Genomic DNA, 21,367 nt, shown 5'->3' with positions numbered 1-21,367 from the left:
CTTAAATTATCACATTCGACTAAAGCTCCAAACATTCTAGGAACATTAGGTTGGTTTTCATTACAACTTTGAAGGATGTCAAATGACATTATTTTAACAACTCTACCTTCCGAGTCCATGACTTCGTTTTGCATCCTCTTTAAAAGTGCTAACTGTGTAAACACAATTGCGTACCAACATTCTTTTAAAGCTAATATATATTGATGCGCATATGATAATATTTGTTGTTTTCCATTCCCCATGAATACGATGTTGTTGCCCTATTTCACTACTTTTTTGGTTGTCACAGATGTTCCAATCATTTTTATGTTGGATGTCATCAAAAATTGTGTTTTTGCCATTTGAACTATTTATACAGAGCTTTCAGTTTCATAAATTTCTAAGTTCTGTGCAATCTGAAGACTCATGCCATGAGCCCCATTAAACATGTCATCAAGAACCCCATTAATGCCAAAATACGAAGCAAGTCGAAATAGGTCTATAGACTTGTAAATAGTTTTTATTTTATTCCCTCTAAATCAGTTGACCAAGTTGGAAGTTTAATTTGGCGTTCAGTGCAAAGAAAAAAATTTTAAAAATTCACACAACTGTTTTTTTCTACTCTATTTTGCTTTAGCTGAAGAATGGGAAACTATAGATAATTCAACTTGTGTTTCAAAAGTTCAACAATTTGAAATACAAATGTTTAGCCCAAGGAATAACAGCTGTTTCTTAGCAAATTTGAATAACATAGTGATACAATATTTATTGTCTTTATATTTAAATTATGTGAAAAGTTTACATTTCCTAAAAATTGCAGCTAATTATATTGTAGGGGAGACTGGAGTAAAACGGGACGGTTTTTGTTTTCCCCATAAATCTCCCAAACTAATTCTTTAATTTCTTTAAAAATTTGTTTTTATTTATTCCATATTGTAATGAACCCCCCATTTTTTTATAATTTCCCCATAAAATACCTTTAAAGTTTCCTCGGATTTGTGGGAGAGGCCTATTTTTGGGGGTAATTGAGGACACTGGGGTGGGTGGTAAGGGACGTCCTCCGTTTTCTCTTTTAAATACATTTAAAAAATTGAAAAAAATTGAAAAAGTGTTCCACCGCATACTCTTTGAGTTTATGAATGTTTCAATTTGATTATTTTGGTAATGAACCTTTTTTCTTATAGACCATTTTCCATTTGGTTCGGGTAAGTAGAGCGAAAAGTCGTGCGGCTAGTCGACTAGTGCGCACCATGGCGGGGGATAGCCGAAACTTGCTGCAGAATTTGCTTGATCCGGTCAATACCCCACGTAAGGCCATGTACTGTAACCTGTCAGGCTGTCAGCAGCAAAAGTGAAACCTGTTTTATTTCTTAAGTGTTTAAAATGGTAACAGCTTTTTGTTTGATATGTTCAACTTATGAAAAAAAAGAGATCGCCGAAGTTTTTTCAAAGTGCCAGAATGCAACATTAACAGTAATTCAATTGAGAAAGAACTCATTGAAAGAAGAAGAGCCGAGTGGTTGAAGTTGTCAAAAAGCAATTATAATAAATCCAAACTATTTGTTTGCTCTGATCATTTTGTTTCAGGTTATTTCATATTACATTTGTAATCGTTTAGGTAGAATAACAGTTATGTTTTTTTAGGGAAACCTGCATATCTGAATAAAACTGAAGACATAGACTGGGTTCCTACTAAGAATCTAAAAACTCAACCAGACAATGTTCCGTCATCATTGAATTCAATTAACAGTATATAGTTATTACTTTTCAATTGAAACTGTTTCTATCATTTCATTAAAACGATTAGGTGTTCTATCTACTGATGTAACTGGCTCATTCCAAAGTAGAAACGAAGAAGTATCTACATCAACTGCAGGATGTAACAATACCATTTTTTGAAGAACAGATAAATCTAACAGATTCCAGTAGAACAGAATTTTCTGTATTCCAGAATGGAAATGATTCAATGGACGAGAGCTCTATGACTGATGGTCCTTTACAGTCAACATTCATTGAACCAAGTAAACATACAGCTATATTACACTGTAATCAAACTATTTTTTATGAATAAGTCTTGTTTTAGATAACATCACTACTTATGAGGAATGTTTGTCTCAGCTGAAGGCTGTCCTTGATTTTTTTCTTTCAAAAGGTGTCGAAAATCCTAATAACAAGACTTTATCTGAACTATCCCTTTTAATACAGCTTCAAAAAGAAAACTCAATGTCAAATACTGGTAATACATAAACATAAATAACAATATCCATTTGCTAGAATTAATGATTTGTTAATATAGAATGCGATTCTTATGAATGTAACACACCAAGTAAGGAAGTGGTAGACATTGACCAGCTTCAAGTTCTTCAACGGTCGTTTGATGACGTGACAAGAAAACTAGACGATTCCTTACAAGAGGAAGTTTTGCTACGACAAAAAGTTGATTTGCTGGGAAAAGTATTAGATGACGAAAAGCTTATTAACAAAATTAGGAACAAGGACCAGATGACTAAGTACTACACGGGATTACACTCGTGGTGCCTATTCGAAATAATCTTTGAACTTATTCTACCAGGCATAGAACATTGCTCAATGTTGTACAAAAAAAGTCTTTCTTACGAAGAGCAGTTTTTGTTGGTTTATGCGATTAAGACTTAACTTAGGGCAGCAAGATCTAGCATATAGATTTAAAATATCAGTAGGTACAGTGTGTAAATATATCGGTAAATGGATTGACGTAATGTATGTCCGACTTTCAAAGAACTTCATGGTGTGGCCTGACCCTCAAACTAACAAGCGCACAATGCCATCTTTTTTCAAAAGAAAGTTTCGAAACTGCATAGCTATTATTGATTGTTTTGAAATTCCAATTGAAAGACCAAAAAATTTACTTGCGCGTTGTTCAACCTATTCTCACTACAAAAGTCGTCCTACTGCGAAGTATTTAATAGCAATTACACCGCGGGGAGCAATTTCTTACATTTCAATGGGCTATGGTGGACGACAGACTGATGTTCACATCACTTTAGACAAAAAAATGTTGCTCTAGGCAATGGCGAAGGTTTCATATGTAAGTTAGAGAAAAGTGATGAAGTTTTAGCAGACAGGGGTTTTTTGGTTAAAAATGCAGTAGAGAAAAGAGGGGCAAAGCTAACTACACCATCCTTTCTCTCTAACAAAGTCAGATTGACTCGCCGTGAAACCGCATTTTCACGAAAGGTGTCTAATGTTCGTATCCATGTAGAGCGCGTGATTGGTCGTCTTCGAGAAAATTTCCAAATTCTGACACATCGAGTACAAATTCAATATTTGCGAAGCGGTAAAAGCAAATTTGCCTTCCTCGACAAAATTGTGTTTGTTTGTTGTTGCTTGAACAATGCCAACCCAAGTGTCGTTCACTCGTTCCCCCTTGCTAAAGTGTAATGTTTCTTGGTGGAAATAAAGTAAATATAAGTCAACATACATTTTATCTCATGATATTTTTATTCGGCTTTCTTATTCGTCCGGATCGACTAACAGAATTTACAGTACACACAACCGGGATAGAATCTTTATTATGATACACCTTTGTTCTCTTTGATTGACTGTGATTGACTAATGTGTTGTGCTGTCCTAGAACGGACACAGAGCTTGGACTTCCTCTTTTTGCAGTAGATGTAACAATTTGAGTTTCCATAGGTGCAACATTCTCGTCGTTTACAAGTTCCACATTGCACGGTTCCACAAACGATTCTGATTTCACTTGGTTCATTAATATAGGTACAGAGATCAATTTTGTTTTGGGGGGGGGTCGACCACGCCGAGAAGTGGTAGAATGAGATCGATTACTGCTCACAAGTTGATGAACGACGGGACCAACATCACCCACAGTTGGATTTTCAATGTTACTTGTTACTGTTAAACAAATTGTGAATTAGATATGGTTATAAATTTTTTAACAGCAGCTTACAAGTATTACCAACGATGTGTCCAGAACTTGTTGGTTGCGTAGAGATACTGATGAGTTCTTTATTTACAGTAACGTCTTCAAGAATTTCATTAGCGTTACATGAAGCGTCTTTCCTCTGTTGTTCAGCAGCCACTTTTTTTCGTTGAGAAGCAATTTCTTTTTTGCAATAAATACAGATCCAATTCCTAAATACTTTGCTTCGAGTGCACGATTTGTGGAACTCGTGGATGACACACATATCACTACAACACATAATAGTTTCCCCTTCTCTGACTGGATCTTGGCAGTAGCAAATGTACTGATTAAGGTTCGCACTGTGAAACGGTACGGCAGACTGATTTATGTCTCTTGACGCGGGTACACTTTTCACTGAACTGTAACGCTTTGCCAGGAGCTCTGGAAGGATAAAGTTTAGGAAAAACAGTTTCCCCTTAGAAACAATCTCATCAATTAAGGTCTCATCTCTTTTCACTTCCAGATACTCGATTCCATTTTTACCATTAAAAACAGCAAAAATTGCAGACTTCAGCCCAGTTACATACAGTTGCAGTTGTACCTGTTAGAATGTTAAACAAATTACTTTATTACGTCAACGCAATCACAGATATATATTTACCTGGTAGTAGTATTGATGTTTAGGATCGAGGTACAACTTGTTTGTATCGTTGTTTATCAAAAGACAAAATCCTTTTGTCCTCCTGGCATGTTCTTCAATGTTTTTTCCGTGTAATGTTGGAGGACATTTTACCTCCAAAACATATTTGTCGTGACACAAACAACTACAAACCCTATCGGGTGACGCTGCTAGATATGGAGTGGAGGTTGATATCACTAATCCAACTGCTTCACATTTGAACGACTCGTGCTCTTTTTTCTCGTTAATTACTTTTTGTAAGAGAGCAACTGCATCGGGTTCATGTTTCAATCCATATCTAAAAAAATAAAATTACTACCCTGGCAATGTGAATGACAACATTAGAAATTAAACATACCGTGTGTTTTTGTTGCCAGTAAACTTTACTAGTTCAGGGTTACAAATTTCCATGACAAACTTGATTTCGCCACTTGTGAGCTCCATTTTGGACCAATCTCTCTTACAGATGCGGGTAATTTTGGTCCCTGTTGGTCTGCCACTTCGTTGTTCAATCCACTCCTCATTAACACTTTGGTCGTGCGTAACCAACTCGACAGAATGCTGCTCTTCTTTTGAAATAGATAGATAGATAGATAGAACACGCTTAAATGTGCTAACTTTGGTACTGGTACCTTGAATGTAAAATATTTGTATTACATAACAATGAAATATAAATAAAGGCATTGACAACTTACAGGTCCCTTGGTGGGCTTGTTCCAAGTACACGGCCTAGATGTCACAGGCACACTGTTCTCGTCATCAGATGTTTCATCATTTGACTCACACTAGCTATCCGAATAATGTTTAACTGCCAACTGAAGAAGTGCACTTACATGTATGCATACACCACCTAACCTGTGTATTTGTAATGAAGAAAGTTGAATTACTATAATTATCTTGATAACATTCTGAATGTAAACAACAATAGCATTGTGGTTGTACGTACCCTGCAATACAATCACAAAAAGCAACAATCACTTTGCCATCATTTTGTAAAGCAGCCCAAGGTCTTGCTTTTGGCAAGTTTAAAGACTGGGAATGGGTAACATGAGTACGAATCAACACAACCAAATTAGAAAGAGTAAGTGCCAATAACTTGTCAGTGAAAGGGTTTGACAAGTATTGTTCAGAGTCTAAGTTTTTGTAAGCTTCACGGCGTCCCTCTTCATCTTTGTTTTTCTCAAAAACCAAATACTGAACTAGGTGATATTTTTCAATGGAAGGGATAATTGTTTTTAAAACTTTTCCACACTTGAAAAGTGGAAGTGGTATTGCCAAAGGATCGTGACACTTTAGATGTTCTAATTGTTGGTAGTAATATTTCCGATCTTCTTCTACCACGGACAATGCAAAAGGAGACAAACGATATTTAAAAATTTCTTTGGACATGAAAATTTCATGGAAAAAAACACTTAAGAAATAAAACAGGTTTCACTTTTGCTGCTGACAGCCTGACAGGTTACAGTACATGGCCTTACGTGGGGTATTGACCGGATCAAGCAAATTCTGCAGCAAGTTTCGGCTATCCCCCGCCATGGTGCGCACTAGTCGACTAGCCGCACGACTTTTCGCTCTACTTACCCGAACCAAATGGAAAAAGGTCTATATAAACAAAATTCCTTATGGAGCAGTAGGATATCCTGCGTTGCCAGGTCAGGAAATCAAGCCTCTTTAAAATGCTGTACGCTGATTGGCCCGTAACTGTCCCAAAATAGTCAAAAACAGCTGTCCCGATTTCCCGATTATGACTCTTTTTTTTTAAGTTCATACTGTCTAAACTAATCGATCTAAAATTCTAAATTCTGTTTTAAACGATCAAGAAATGAATCAGCTTCATTTTCATATTAAATTTACATGCCATTAGCGTTTATTTGTTTCCATAAATATAAAATGGCGGAGACAAAAATTTCTAAAAAAAAACCGTTTTTTTAGTTTTGTCATTAACTCATGTAGTTATTGACAAAAATCAACCAAATTTCATGCCTAAGTAGATTATACGTATTTACATAACATACTAAAAAAATTTTAAATTTTATTAACATCTAATATTTTTCCCCCCACTGTCCCTTTTGACCCGGTGTCCCGTTATACTCCAGTCTCCCCTTTGTAGAATTTTTAAGTGAGTATTTTATGTTTCCTAATTATTTCTGATAGTTATGATGTACATATGCTATAAGGCGAAATAAATACAAAAAAATTAAATTTTTTTAAAATAATGTTTATTTATTATATATCAAGATTATTGCACTGTTATGAGGGTAAATGCGGAGCTGCACATTTGATAACATTTGTTGAAAATGCATGGTATACAATTAAATATATTATTATTATTATTATTTTTATTATTGTTAGAAATATTGCAAAATAAACACATATAATTCACAGATTTATTGAGGAATAATTTAATTTATCATGCTGACCCACTGTATTTTATAAAAAAGGTTCGCTCGTGCGAATATTTTACTGAAATCCATTCGTAAGTGTATGTCCCAACATCGCCATATCTTGCAACCACGGAATCCCAGGAACGCTCGTGATGCACACCTTCTACTAATGGCTAATGAATCTTGGAGGTATTAATTAGGTTACAGTTTCATATTTTACTTATATCTATTCTAAAAATATGTTTGGCATATAGGCTTCAAAAAGACGGAGGAGATTTTTATTTTGGAGAAGTGGTGTGGAGAGATCCAGTATCAGGGAACGATGAGTCGTCCCAGGTGTTTGGAAACATTGATGTTTTAAGATCGGCCTCAGATCCACTAGTTAAGGAAATGAACGGAGATGGCACCTTCCGCATCACTCCTGCAATATTCTACCAGATGGCAACAATAAACACAATAGCTTATGGAAACGTAAGTTTCATACGAAGTTCTATGATCCATAATAAAGAGAGCATGCTATTGCAAATACTTTGCTACTATCAAGCGGAGGGCCACATAAATGGCCATTCAGGCTCTACGAGTCAGTGTCCTTTACAATGTCTTTGTTCTTCGGATCAGTATCTCATATCCAGCATGTCCATCGTGTTAAGCATGTCTAGCACATACATAGCTACGTTTTCATTAGCTGAAAAGGAGATGGAGGGGAGGGCTTTATTGAACGATATCCGATCATTGCAAAGAATCGTTTTTGATGAGCCGTTATAACCGAGTGAGACTCTTCCGGCGTCCGGGCCGTCCCGACAAAAAAAAAAATTTCTATTCATTTCACGTCACTGCTTTCAGGAAGGTATTCTTTTCGGCTATATTTGGAGCAGCAAAGCCTCTGACCGCCACTGAAATAATAACAATGACGATGGACATGTTAACCGACGTTAAACTCCGCCCACCGCATCCTAATTCAATGTGTGTACCTCTACATTCTCAGTATTCCTGCCGATTTACGGCTTATCCCACAGTCGTTTCGTTCTCGTCGTCTTCGTGATTTTTTATCGACCGTCGGTGATTCCGCACTTCCGGCCGGTCACGATCTCATACGGCGGACGTCGGGCAAGCTAAAACACGCAGCCAAGAAAGAGTGCTTTTTTCACGCTCGTCTAATCCTGTAAAATCTCAAACGCGCGAAACCGTAAACTCTCCGTCCATGGATTTGGCAGATTTGTTAAAAAATACTTCCGGAAATTGGACGTACATTTGTGTTTTTAGATAGGCGTAGTTTATAGACGGACAGAAAGTTGAAACGCATGGATCAGAATTGTCGATCGATCTTATTGGTCGTAAGTTCCAAGTCATTCCGTGGTGACCTATAAGTTCATATATACTTCACTGGGGATGGGGATACCTACCATTCAGCGGAGAATTAATGTGATTATCGCGTGTAGTTGACTCCCGAAGCCGTACATCTAGAGAAAGAACGAGAATAGCAATATGTAGTCAATAGCATAACGGTTATAACTTGTTAGGGTCCTTTTTGTAAAAATCTAATCCTAATATTTCTTCGTTTGACTTTAATTTCAGTCATTTCCAGCAGCTTATTTTTTGATGACGCGGAAGACCAAAGAATTATATGTTCTTTCCATTGAACTAGAAAAACAGAAGTGCCAAGAGCTATTTGGCAGAGCTCCAGAGCCAACAACTTTTATTGGCGACTACGAATTAGCTTTACTGGGAGCGGCCGCAGAATGCTTCCCCGGCTGCAGATCCCGCGGCTGCTGGTTTCATTCTTCTCAAGTAATCTATAGAACTTTTTGGTTCTACGAAGCTGTATTGAGAGAGTAAAGATGTTTTTTAAACAATTGTGTTATTTATCATAAAGGCTATGTACCGCAAAGCTTGTGATCTAGGTCTGTGTGCGATATACCGGACGAACACCATTATCCGCCGCATAATCCGAATGGGGGTGAATTTACCCCTTTTACACCACACTCTAATTCCGCAAGGTCTTGAAGTAGGGCTAAACTTTAATTTTTCGTTTCCTATAATATTGATTATTTAAAAAAACATTTAGGCTATCATCCAAAACTTTAACGATGTGGTTGACCGGATACCCGCCGACCAACAGGAATCTTTAAACCAATGGTTTAACTTTCTACAAGATTTTTGGTTAAACCGCATCGGCCCATCTCGATTCTCAGTATATCGCGCAGTTAATCGCACAAATAACTTCTGCGAATCTTGTCATCGAGCTTTAAATGAATTCATGAATGGAAATTATTTAAATTATTTTGAATTTCTTAGTAAGAGTGACAAAAAGATAAAATCTATTTACACATAAACATCTTCTTTAACTTTTTTCTATTTCACAGCTAAACTTAAGATTTTTGGGGCAAAGGCAAACAGAGATTTGCGTAACGCAGAAAGAGGAATGCTCATCTCGGTGCCTCGAAAATTGTTTTATAAAAACAGGGATAAACAAATTACGGAAAAAACGGATCAGCTGGAAAGAGAACTAACAGGAATTCCGGATGAAGACAGGCAACCGATAACGGAATTCTTAAAAACAGCAGTAGAAGACAACCCTGAAAATTATCCTCAAAATGATTATCCTCAAAACTTAGTTGACGGTGAACCACAACGAGACGATGTCAATGTCTTGCTGGAGGAGGTATTTACACTGTTTTCTACTTTTCAATTGAAAAATTACTACTTACCAGTTACCAGCCTTAGACAAAATTTCCTTTCTGATCAATTTTCAGTATCGAGATATTGCTGCTCGCATCCAGGAAGTTTTCAATATTCTCATAGAAGCACCACAAGTTCCACCGGTAGAACGACGAAACATCAGACATGAGCCACCAGCTCAATTTGACAACCCAATTCCCGGTGCACCACGAGAAGTAAGAAGAGTCGGCCGTCCTCGTCTTCATCCTTTACCCCAGCAACGAGCAATAAACCATCGTGCCGCTGTTCCGAGAATCGCCCACAGAGCCGAAAATGGTGGTCGCGCCGCTCGTAATGCCCGTCGTGGTGCACGAAATGCCCGTCGTGCTATCATCTCACTTTTCAGTCTCTATTTTGCTTCCCTGACAGTCTCACCTCAGGAACCCACTGTGAAAATTTTTGCTGTTGCTAAACGCAATAATAATCAGTAGAAGAATGATAATGAAGTTGATCCGCGCCTCTTAGAAACCTGTGCGTCGGATGTTCCCTACTCAAAAATGTCGTTTACTCTTTGGATCAAAGAGTCTTGTGTCCCCCAAGAACTGGACAACATTTTTACTGTGACTAAAGTATTATCACTTAAAACGGTAGTTAAACAATTCTTTAATCAACGCCGAGCTAGCGCTTTCCCCTCTATGCGAAGCAATTCTACGTCCAAATGATAACGTGGATGCGTTCGAAATGGACACAGCAAATCTTCCAAAAAATAACACAGCTTTAAATCCTTGCCAATTTACGGCTGTCCAGTCTATTTCAAGGACAATTGTTTCCACATCGGCCGAGGAACCAAAAATTGCACTATTACATGGACCCCCAGGTTAGATATAATGTCTTTGCTTAATTCTGTTACCTAAAATGTTCTAATATGCTTTTTTTATTTAGGTACCGGTACCAGTGTACCGAGCCGGAGTCGCTGTTTCCACTCTCTTTTGGCATTAGTAAGTTGGTACTGATTGGTGACCCAAACCAACTTCCAGCAACTGTTCTTTCTCAGGTAACTTTCATGAAGACATTAACACATATTTACACTGAACACTCGAATAACCTGCTTTTTTACTTTTTCCCTTTTTTAGGTTGCCAAAAAAACTGTTTGAACAGTCACTGTTAAATCGTCTGTGTTCAATTAGAATGTCACCAGATGAGGAGAATAAAGAAGGTGTTACGGTGATAAAGACGCAATATCGAATAGCAAAAGCTGTATGCAAGTGGCCCTCGAAGTATTTTTATGATGGAAAGCTGGTTACAGCTGAAAGCCTCATTAGGCACGGACCTTGCGATGAGTACAGGTGAATTAATCATTTAAATCGCTTTTTCTTCCCTATTCACTCTTTTCCAATTTTCCAACAATTTTTTATTTATGAAACTCAATTATTTTTTAGAGTCTTCAACGTGATCGATGGCATTGAACAGCTTGCAGTAGATCAAAGTTTCAATAACGAGAAAGAAGCTGATCTGGTGGCCAATATTGTAAGGGTGATTTTGGAATCTCCGTTGACCAGTGGGAAATCTATTGGCGTCATCAATTTTTACATAAGTCAAAAACAGTGCATCATACGAAAACTAAACGAAGCCTCATCAAGAGTAGAAGTCAACATAGTTGACAGTTTTCAAGGAAAAGAGAAGGACATTATCATCATATCCTGCGTCAGAGCATCCCAGGCTCTAAATAATTTTGGCGGAGGTATTGGCTTCATCAGTTCTAAACAAAGAATCAACGTCGCCATTACCCGTCCCAAGGAAACCCTTATATTCTGCGGGCACTTTCCAACGTTGAAAACGGATGAGACTTTGCGAAGTATCAACATCAATGCTGAAGGACGACATTTTGCCCATGATGTTTCGAGTAAATCTGCGTCGGATTGATCCCAATTCTTACACCTCGTGAGCAGCAGCGAATGGTGGCAGACCTTTCTGAGTTATCTGGGATGAAAGCTACTTGGTCGACCAAATTTCTGGAAGCATGCAACTTTGAAAAAGCTAGTATGGCTTTCTATAATTTCAAAGATGCCTACTTTATCCCTCTAGAAGCGTTCGTAAGCGCTGAGAAACAGAAGCAGCTTTTGGTAAAATAGTTTTCCAACCATTCTGGGATGAATACCTCGTGGTCGTTGAAGTGCTTAGAAGACCTTTCATGTGATTTCATCTCTGCCGCTACAGCGTTCACTAGTTTAAAAGCTTCTGGCAATATCCCACCACAAGCATTCCTCACCCCTAAGCAGCAGCAAATGGTGGATGTTTTTTCCCATCTCTCTGGCATGAATACGACTTGGTCGTTAGATTGTTTGAGGAAGAATGACTGGAATCACGACCGTGCTGCCCTTGACTTCTTTACTTTAAATGCTTCTGAAAAAATCCCGCAAGAAGCATTCAACAAAAAGTATGGGGATTAGTATGTCCATTTATTTTTGTTTTGTTTTTTAAATTAAATTTCAGTTAATAACCTGCCTTCTTCTATAGGCATTTTGTAACCCAGAACATAACCCATATATCTCCTCGTTTAAGTGATTTGGTGCAGCCGTACAGCAGAATCAGAATGGCAAGATTGTTCAATCAAATCAGTTCAGCGGAGGAGCTGCCGTTAATGCATACAGACTGCCGACGACCAGATATGTACGAGTTGAACCAAGATAGAACAGTTCCAGAGAGGCCAAAGAGTGAGCTAATGCGGTTGATTAGAATGGAATGGTCAACCGTGTCAAAAGCAGCAAATTGATCGAGCTTCGAGGAGGGCCGGCACCACAGCGTTGCCGTTTTGCCTACTATTTACAATAGTAGGTTCCCAGATACGTGAATACTTGGGACCAAGCCACCATTATTGCGTATTTTTACAGTTATTTTCGAACAATTACAGACAATTAGCAGACAAGACGTCAAAAAATCTGCAAGTCTTCCAAAACTGTTTTGTGTTTGTGTAAAACAATTCAGAGACTTTTTCGAAACTAAGTTACTTCAAAATGAAGCATGCCCTCTGTTTAGAGGGCATAGTTTCTCTGAGCTTTGACTTCAGGATGCTATCAACCGAAGCCGAAGAGCTCGATATTTTTAAACTCAAGTCAGCTGTCATCGAGAGGTACAGGGAATGCTTTTAGATTGCTGTGATAATGTGGAAGATAATGATACTTGTACCAGGATAGGATAGGATACCAGGTGAAATTCACATTCTGTATCATCACGGCGAAGCCGTGAAATTCTTATTTGGGATCATCACGGCGGAGCCGTGAAATTCAAATTCGCGATCAGCACGGCGGAGCCGTGAAAATCACATTCGGGATCAGCACGGCGAAGCCATGAAAATCGGTAAAAGGTTAGGTTAGTATAAGTTATGGGTTTATTTTCGAAGTAATCTCGAACGACCGGAAAAAGTAAAAGTCCAATTCGCTTACGAAAAACACGAATCCACGTTGGCTTGGAAAATAATTTATGCACCAAATTCTTATTTTTCCGATACTTTAGCTTAAAACTGGCACAAGATTATTAGTTGATAAATAATGTGAGAATTGTTTTACAATGACATTTTTATTTCTTCAGGGCCATTCCCTACAATTAATTAAAACATCAATTCACGCACATTTGTTTAAGTCCTCTACGGACGACAGAAATCGTACTCACTGCAATACAATACCAACAGGAGTGATTAGTAACAATTCAACTGTACCGTCATACATTACTCTTGGCGGTTCGAAGGAGTAAGTATATAAAAATTGTTTCATACCTATACATACATTTCATACAAATAGCACTTGTTTGTTTTTACTTTTTCGATTGCAGTTTAACGTGATTGAGTCTTTTGGATGGGGCCCGCAAAGACATACCTTGGAGAGGCTTGCTAGGCTTATCAATAACGAAAGGGGTCTTCATGGCCAAACAGGTATATACAAAACAAAATTTACTAACCTCTCTTTCTAAAATATATTAATCCTCTATTCCCAGCAGCCTGTGGTGGTGGTGGCCTGGCAGCCCATGGTGGCCCAGCAGCCCATGGTGTCCAAGCTTTGGGTGGCGGACAAGCCTCTCGTGGCGGACAAGCCTCTCGTACCGGACAAGCTTTGGGTAGCGGACAAGTCTCTCGTGGCGGACGAGCCTCTTTGTTGCGGACAAGCCTCTCGTGCCGGACAAGATTCTCTTGGCAGACAAGCCTCTCGTGCCGGACAAGCTTTGGGTGGCGAACAAGCCTCTTGTGCAGGACAAGACTCTCGTGGTGGACAAGCCTCTCGTGCCGGACAAGCTTTGGGTGGCGGCCTAGCTTCTCGTGGCAGCCCAGCTTTTCGTGGCGGCCTAGCTTTTCGTGGCGGCCCAGCTTCGGGTGGTGGCCTCATGTCATTTTCGCCATGTCATTTTAGATCTGTTTTTATTAAATACCGACAACAATAGCAAAATACGCCTATCGAGTCACTGGGCGTGTTCACATTCAAACAGATTTTTTAAGAATGGAAATTACACCAACGACAGTTGTACAATGATATAAAAGCCGCCGATTTTTTACGTTCAGCCTTTGACAGTTCAGTTATCGAGAGGTAAACAACTGATCCCGCCGACAAAATTGGAGTTTTAGTAGCATCCAACGGTGATTTCCTCAACCTGAAAGAAGAATTAGCAGACAACACGTGAAAAATTGTTTTGTCAATTGTCAGCACGTTGTCAATCAAAAAAGTTGAACAATTTTTTAAATGGTTCTTAGCCACTACGAAATGAGGCATGCCCTCTATTTTAGAGGACAATCAATCTCTGAGCTTCGGCTTCGGGATGCCATCACCCGTAGCCGAAGAGCTCGAGACTTCTTAACTCAGGTGACCTGCCATCGTGAGGTGCAAGTCGCACTGAGAAGACTCGTACCCTGATACCAAACAGGCAGAAGCAACGAGTACAAATTTAACTGTACAGTTATTCAGAACTCTTGGCGGTTCGAAGGAGTAAGTATTTTAAAATTATTTCATACAAATAGCACTTTTTTACTCTTACTTTCTTGATTTCAGTTTGAGGTGATCGAGTCTTTTGGTTGGGGCCCGCAAAGAAAGACCAACACGTCAAACATTCTGCAAGTCTTTCAAAAAGTTGTGACATTTTTGGAAAACATGGTTTTAAGTAATTTTGAAATGAGGCATGCCTTCTATTTGAGAGGGCATAGCTTCTCTGAGCTTCGACTTCGGGATGCCATCAACCAAAGCCAAAGAGCTCGAGATGACTTAACCCAAGTCAGCTGTCATTGTGAAGTGCAAGGAATTCTTCGCAGACTTGTACCAGGATACCAAACCAACAGGAGTAATGAATACAAATTCAACTATACAGTAATTCATAACTCTTAGCAGTGCGAAGGAGTAATTGTATAAAAATTATTTCATGTATGAATTAATATGTTCAATTAAATAAAACAAGAACGCTAAAAACTCAGCGGATTTCTTAACGTCTCTGAAGAGCAAAGCTAGGATAACCATCTGCCCTACTAGCACAGCGATGTATACGTACAGCTGGTCCCCATGTTATGGTAGGTATACAGTACCCTGCATACAAATGTGAAAGTGATTTTAATTTTTAAAACCATCTAGTGACCAAAAATACAACTTGTCGTAGTATACTGCGTTACACATCCTTCTTCAAGAAAATACATTTACGCAGGACAAGTTGGTGGGGGAAGAACAGATATAGCTTAGGGCATATTTCTTTTATTGTCCGATTTTCTGAACATTTTTTATGTAGGACTTGGGATTCTCTGACATGCCTTAAAGGAATAAAATCTTTGAAATTTGAAACTGATTCTGTAATAAGCCTAAAGAAAATAAATTGGGGAATTTTCTAAAATATCAGGCTTAGCATTTTTTATGCACCAAAAAGAAAAAGTAAAAATGCATAGTATTTCATGAAAAAGAATCATTTGTTTTTTTTTCATAAATTCAGGTTCAAGCCTTGGCTTTCGGCTTTATAGTCCAACGTTATTACGCAAAGCGAACAGATTGTCATCTGATCAAGCATACACATCAAATCAGACATTGTATCTTTACTTACAACTTTTGATTGTATTATCCTTAGAGAGCAACCATATAACTGCCAATTTTATTTTACCCTCATCACACCAAAAACAACATGTTTTACTTTTATCTAAAAAAATCGCAACGTCTGGCGTAAATCGTAGAAATCAGTTAAATAATAATTTTACCAGTTAAATAAATAATTGTGAATGAATTGCGACTTATCAGATTGGCCTACACGTAACATCGTTGATTGATCGTCTATAGCAGTTATTGACAACGAGTCCGTCCCTGAATGAGGCTGAATTTGGAAGTTTGGGGGTTTTATTTTTTGGAAATGACGACTAGACGTCGCAGACAGTCATTAAACAAACCGACAGTGAATAAATTCTCTGTAGATTAGTTGTGGTCTCGTTTTCAAAAAATAAAAAAACAAGGACGCAAATGAAAATGAAAAATAAATCTTATATTATTGAGCAACGCCGTACGGCAAAATAAAAAAAAAAGCACAATTTTGAAACGGCTATAACTAGAGAACCGTTCAAGATAATTTTTTTTACTCAGTAGCTATTTTTCGTGTTTATAAATATATGTTCCAAATTAGAACCAAATTGGAACTTTCCGCGAGCCAACAATTTGTTTGATTGGTGTGGATGAATGACCCAATTGACATCCATCAACCTTACCACCGCATATAATCCATACATGATGTCTATTATTTCATATTGCGGAAAAGTGGTGTAATAAAAATGATTTTAAAACAATTATTTATAAATCTACGACATTATTTTTCGTAATTATAAAAATTACATAAATTATTGTAAAAAAATCTCTATTTCCTATTTAATCTTCGACCCTCAAAATTTTTTTTACAATAATTTAATCTAAACTGAGTTAATAAGTGCAAGAATAAGAACTGGATTACAATTCCATTCATATAAGATAATATGGTGAAGACATGCCACATCAAATCGAGATATGACAAAGAAAATTATATGGTGAAACACATGCGACATCAGATCAATTGATGCAACACAATTTTAAGAAACAGTATCAGTAAGGGAAAATATTGGATGGGGGACAAATTGCGTGCTCATTACTGTACATTTTTTATTTTTGTTAATTGTTAGATAACCGTAATTCTAATTCGTGGAAAATGACGAAAAACCGAAGTCTCATCTTCGTCCAAATCGCTTTTCGCAGTATATTCGGCTCGTAGAAAAAAAAAACTTAGCAGAGATTAGCAAGATAGGCTGATACTAAGGCCAAATCACTGCGTAACGGATCGCAATTCCGCTTCAAGCACCAATTGATGAAATTGACCCAGACTGACTCATTTTTAGCGTTGGTTGCAACGAAGAAGTTCAATAGCTGGTTACGAAAAATCCTTGCAAGTCGCATAAATACCTTAGAGCTTCCAAGAGATTGAATGAGAGCGGTGGATTGGAGCAGCAGATGAGGTTTGCCTTATGCTGATGTAAGAAGTGCTGGTGGCGGGCACAGGAGCCGGGGAATATCGCAAACCAATTCATGGATCGGAAAAACTGCCATCGAAATTTTACTAGGCGATAGGCGATTTCTGTACATTTTGCCAACCTGAGTAATTGAAAAAAAATAAGTCTGGCGATTATGGAGCGTGCCACAGTCGAGGAAGGCTAGACGACCTTCAGTTCAAAGTTAAAGTGCTGAATAAAATAAGTTGACATCCTTAGGGTTTAACGGAATAGGGTCTTTGCATGAATAAGGGATCAGGTGGAAATCAATATAATCAAAATCAGTTTTTCACGTTGATTATCATGGTATTTTTTAATTTATTTAAAATTATTATTTCGAAGCGTTTTCTTTCTTCAAAGTTGATATAGGCTCCTCCCAAATTAAAACGGACCCCCCAATGAAGATTCTCGGACATGTTTAGACTCTTCTAACAACTGTTTTTGTCTGATGAGTATCATAATGTGGAACATATTTGGTCTTGATATGCAGGGGCGGATCCAGCTAGAAATCTCAAGAGGGACCTTTTTGGCAGGGGCATCGCTTTTCTTTTACACTTCTGTTCGCCATAAAGGCATTTAGTCATTTGATTTTATTATTTGTCCAATAAGGTAAGTACAAGTGGGACATTTAAGGAAATTGTCGCAAATATTTGTGTTTTTTTATCTTCCTTTACTTTTCTTTTCTTTTGGTGTCGTTATGGGAAAAGCCATCGTTAGATAGATTAAAACTTTCCTTAAAATTACTAAAATAGATGCAGGAAAGACAGAACCCACTCAACGTGAAGTGGGGTTTCGTCAATGGCCGTTAACTGAATCTTTTCGTATCAGTTTTTCATCCACTTTAACGTTGATTTTAAAGCAAAGAGCTAGACGTTGTTTGTGACTAGACCGTTTGGGAGACAGACACCCTGGAAAATTCCCTATGATAAAATTTCTGAATGGTTGATTCAATTGACCAATGAGCCGAATTTAACATGACTCTACGGAAACGCCCCTGAAAAGAGCTTTAGAGGCCACGGATCCCCAAGTCTAGTTGCGCTGAAAAGGAATCCATGTTCATACCGGCGTCCGTAAGACAAGACTTGAGCCAGTGGCCTAAACTAGAAGAATGAATCGGAAGATGAGGGAGTTTAACTGATCAGAAAGGAGTTGATTCTCATGGATTAAAGTATTGCACAGCACAAATGGTTGAATTTTTCAAGTTTTTGAAACTGTTAACAAAACAGAAGTGAAACAAAACAACTTAAATGTTTGAAATTGGTTTCAAAGAGTGATATCAAAAATTTCCAAAAGGGAAAATTACGATTGATTTTTGTTTCAACGATGAGCAACATAGATTTGAGTTGATTCTTGATGTCATGTTAGGGAATATTTTGTGATCAGAAACCACGTCGAAACCAAAACCTGTGATAGGAATGATGAAAACCGTGCCAAAGCAAATTAACTTAGGAAAATAGCTAAACTTATTGAAAAAGTTGCTTCTGGAAATATGACTATCTTCAAGTCTCGAGAAATAAATTTCCACGGTTTTTTGTTGATGTCTGTTGAGTTTGCGTTAGTGACGACGTTGACAAATAAGCTGACTGGCCACCTATCTGGCCAGATTCTCGAAAAACAATTTCCTGATAATTGACCAATCTAAGGATACGTCTTCCTCATTTGACTTGGGCATTTTTAAAGTAGCCTCTACTTTGGACAAATTAATTTTGACAACACCATTGCCGATTATATGACCGAACCAAGGGACTCTCTGCATGAAGAATTGTTTAGTTCAACTTCAAAACAACGTCACAACTGGACAGCAAGAAGCAAAAAAGTATGTCGGAACAGAAAAACAACTATATAACCAAATATTTAAAAAAAATTCAAAAAAGGGGCAAACAATCCCACCAACTTTTCCGTGAGGTAAAAGAAAGATCAAACGCACTTATGACCCCATACTGTAGTTGCACGTATTGTGTCTCAACTTGTGTTTGGTGCATCCTCTGATCTCTCGTATCCACTTGGCGTTGGTCTAGATTAAAGTAGCGTGTCCCATCTAGTAGTAAATACTACTACAACAGTATACACCCTTCATCTCAAGTGAACGACAATCATTTCATCACTCTTGTAGAACAGTTGGATCCAAGAATTAATCTTTTCAGCAGAACCACACTCACAACGGTTTGAATTTCGATCAAGATTGTAAAAGATGTTTCGAAAAATAAATTTTTACGAGTAAAAAAGCTGAAATCCAACATGCATTGCAATACCATACAGACCGATGTTATCCCTTTTGATTTGATTTGATTTGATTTGATTGATTTATAACGCGCATTATCCAAATAAAGTTCTAATGACGCCTTTAAATAACGTTTCAACGGTTGGTAAAATGAACAGCAGGATGGCGTTCTTAAGAAATGGGAACAATGTTCGAATCCCGATCCAGGAGCATTGGAATAACACTACATTTTGAAGTGTTGAAACTTCCAACAGATTTCTGCATTTTCATGGGGATACGATGTTACCCTTTTTGTTCCTAAGTCAACATCAATTGACAGCAGGCTGACGAGCCAATTGAAAAGACAAAGGTTCGACTATTTTTTCTTTTTCTATTTATTTTTGCCCAACATTTGAAATACCACACAACCAACCATTAACTTGCACAGACCATACACTCAATAAAAACCAAAAACTTAAATTCCTAGTTAAATTTTTCATTTTAGATGAAAGATTCAACGAGAAAGATACAAACGAAAGCTACAACAAGGATTCAATCATTTGTATTTCATAATTTTCCTATCTTCTTTTTTTTTGACCCACCCTGCGATCACCTAGGCATTGAAATTCTGCCTCTTGTCATGCCAATATGATTAACCAGAACCGAAAAATGACTACACAGAAAGTGTCTCTGTCAAAGTGGTCTGCAGTGGCAAAGGAACATTAAAACCAAACTGCTTCATCTTCATTAACTTTCTGATTATTTTTAAATCTTTCAATAAATTTTTTAAAAACATAAAAAACATTTATTTGGTAATGTTCGTGTTCGGATAGGTCTTGAAAAATATTCCGATGGACAATTTCGTTGATCTTGCAACTGCTATTTAAATTCCGCCATTTTTATTTTAAATTTAAATTTATCCTGTTTTAACTCGGAAGTCGGAAGAAAAAAATTATCTTTTATTGGATTGAAAATTATTACTTATTATTCTAAATTTAACTTAGATGCCAGTGTAATTATCACAGGATAGATTCTTACTGTTGGAACTGTTCAACAGAAATTCGGAAGATGATAAATAATACTTTTCTGAAGTTCATCTTTTTCAGAACTAAGATGCCCTAGATGACTGATCATGACTGGATCGAATACGGATACTTAGGTCATGCCGCGGAAGATTTGGGAAGTAAATCAAGTGATTATGACAGAGATGAAGAAAACAATTATGGGGTTGGCGAAGAAGATGGCAAAGAAGTTGAAAGGTATAAATAAGAAACAGAAAACTATGAACGAAGGAAATGAAATTGAGAAAAATTATCAAGGACCTAGCAGGGCTAGGCGCAGGATAACTCCAAGGCCAAAAAGTCCAAGAAGGAAAAGGAAACTATGATTGTTGCATTGGCCAAGAAATCAAAGAAAGAATGCAATACAGGGATCGATAGCCATCTTTTTCTTGTAGTACTGATTACGAGATCGTCATCTGGCAATTCGATCGCTATCGCTTCTACATTTTTTAATTATTTGAAAGAAACTGTCATCAATACCTTGACGTAAATTTTTTACGTGTTATTTTTTTTCACTTAAATTTTTTGTTTGTTTTTTAATTATCAAACGTTTTCTTCGACAAGACACCGGACTAGATTATGAAATTCATATAATCGAGGAATCTGCTGCTCGTGGTTTCATTCTCAGCACCGAAGAATCGCAAGGAAATCATGACCGTTCAGCTCCTGGTCAAGATGATCCTCATCTTCCGCTTTCTTATGTTTCTTCACTTTTCGCGTTCCATTTCACTGCTACGTGGAAAGTGGGTTACATGATGAATTGTTCAGGTGACCACAATGGAAAAATGTCTAACTATGAAAGTAACTTACCATATTTCAAATCATATTTAGTTTCTTTTTAAAAGTTTTTTTGTTTTAGATTTCAAATTTGAAGAACTTGGAAAAAGCAGGAAGAGATCCATCTTCCGTCATATTCATGGCGTATGGTATTGAAGTTTCTGCAGAAAACGATCAGAATTTTTTTGGTGTGAAAAAAATTTCAAATCTTA

At 37.5% G+C, this 21,367-nt stretch overlaps 3 protein-coding genes across 8 annotated transcripts; 2 read left to right on the top strand and 1 right to left on the bottom strand.

The window, feature by feature from the left end:
- Positions 1-1,572: 1,572 nt before the first annotated feature.
- On the top strand, positions 1,573-2,910 carry LOC124206138. Of its 2 annotated transcripts, XM_046603821.1 has the most exons (5): positions 1,573-1,722; positions 1,787-1,858; positions 1,931-2,000; positions 2,063-2,215; positions 2,276-2,910. In XM_046603821.1, the coding sequence occupies exons 3-5, from the start codon at positions 1,946-1,948 to the stop codon at positions 2,632-2,634; spliced, it is 567 nt and encodes a 188-aa protein (XP_046459777.1). In that variant the 5' UTR covers positions 1,573-1,722; positions 1,787-1,858; positions 1,931-1,945; the 3' UTR covers positions 2,635-2,910. The 2 variants fall into 2 exon arrangements, with proteins under 2 accessions (XP_046459777.1, XP_046459769.1); XM_046603813.1 differs by lacking the exon at positions 1,573-1,722 and having other exon boundaries at positions 1,788-2,000.
- Positions 2,911-3,436: 526 nt separating this feature from the next.
- Positions 3,437-6,032, bottom strand: LOC124206119. 5 transcript variants are annotated; one of them, XR_006879582.1, is made up of 7 exons: positions 5,506-6,032; positions 5,255-5,414; positions 4,918-5,191; positions 4,542-4,857; positions 4,408-4,481; positions 3,935-4,321; positions 3,437-3,870 (listed from the first exon to the last, which is right to left on the bottom strand). XR_006879582.1 is itself a non-coding variant. In XM_046603799.1 (7 exons), exons 3-7 carry the CDS (start codon positions 5,001-5,003, stop codon positions 3,443-3,445), a joined length of 1,284 nt encoding a protein of 427 aa, XP_046459755.1. In that variant the 5' UTR covers positions 5,004-5,191; positions 5,255-5,414; positions 5,506-6,032; the 3' UTR covers positions 3,437-3,442. The 5 variants fall into 5 exon arrangements, 4 of the variants coding, with proteins under 4 accessions (XP_046459755.1, XP_046459730.1, XP_046459746.1 ...); XM_046603799.1 differs by having other exon boundaries at positions 3,926-4,321; positions 4,424-4,481; XM_046603774.1 differs by having other exon boundaries at positions 3,926-4,481.
- Positions 6,033-10,553: 4,521 nt separating this feature from the next.
- LOC124189007 (ATP-dependent helicase upf1-like) lies at positions 10,554-11,524 on the top strand. The gene is made up of 3 exons (XM_046581956.1): positions 10,554-10,655; positions 10,735-10,947; positions 11,041-11,524. Exons 2-3 carry the CDS (start codon positions 10,790-10,792, stop codon positions 11,522-11,524), a joined length of 642 nt encoding a protein of 213 aa, XP_046437912.1. The 5' UTR covers positions 10,554-10,655; positions 10,735-10,789.
- The last annotated feature ends 9,843 nt before the right edge of the window (positions 11,525-21,367 follow it).

This window comes from Daphnia pulex, chromosome 2, assembly GCF_021134715.1.
Source record: "Daphnia pulex isolate KAP4 chromosome 2, ASM2113471v1".
Lineage (NCBI taxonomy): Eukaryota > Metazoa > Arthropoda > Branchiopoda > Diplostraca > Daphniidae > Daphnia > Daphnia pulex.
This window is presented reverse-complemented; position numbering and strand designations above follow the sequence as displayed.

Coding starts and splice junctions, on each gene's coding strand:
- LOC124189007 (XM_046581956.1), top strand. CDS start 10,790: ATGTCACCAGATGAGGAGAATAAAGAAGGTGTTACGGTGATAAAGACG. Junction 10,948..11,040: donor GGACCTTGCGATGAGTACAG/GTGAATTAATCA, acceptor ATTATTTTTTAG/AGTCTTCAACGTGATCGATG.
- LOC124206138 (XM_046603821.1), top strand. CDS start 1,946: ATGGACGAGAGCTCTATGACTGATGGTCCTTTACAGTCAACATTCATT. Junction 2,001..2,062: donor GTCAACATTCATTGAACCAA/GTAAACATACAG, acceptor GTCTTGTTTTAG/ATAACATCACTACTTATGAG. Junction 2,216..2,275: donor AAACTCAATGTCAAATACTG/GTAATACATAAA, acceptor TTGTTAATATAG/AATGCGATTCTTATGAATGT.
- LOC124206119 (XM_046603784.1), bottom strand. CDS start 5,003: ATGGAGCTCACAAGTGGCGAAATCAAGTTTGTCATGGAAATTTGTAAC. Junction 4,482..4,541: donor AACATCAATACTACTACCAG/GTAAATATATAT, acceptor ACATTCTAACAG/GTACAACTGCAACTGTATGT. Junction 3,871..3,925: donor ACACATCGTTGGTAATACTT/GTAAGCTGCTGT, acceptor TTTGTTTAACAG/TAACAAGTAACATTGAAAAT.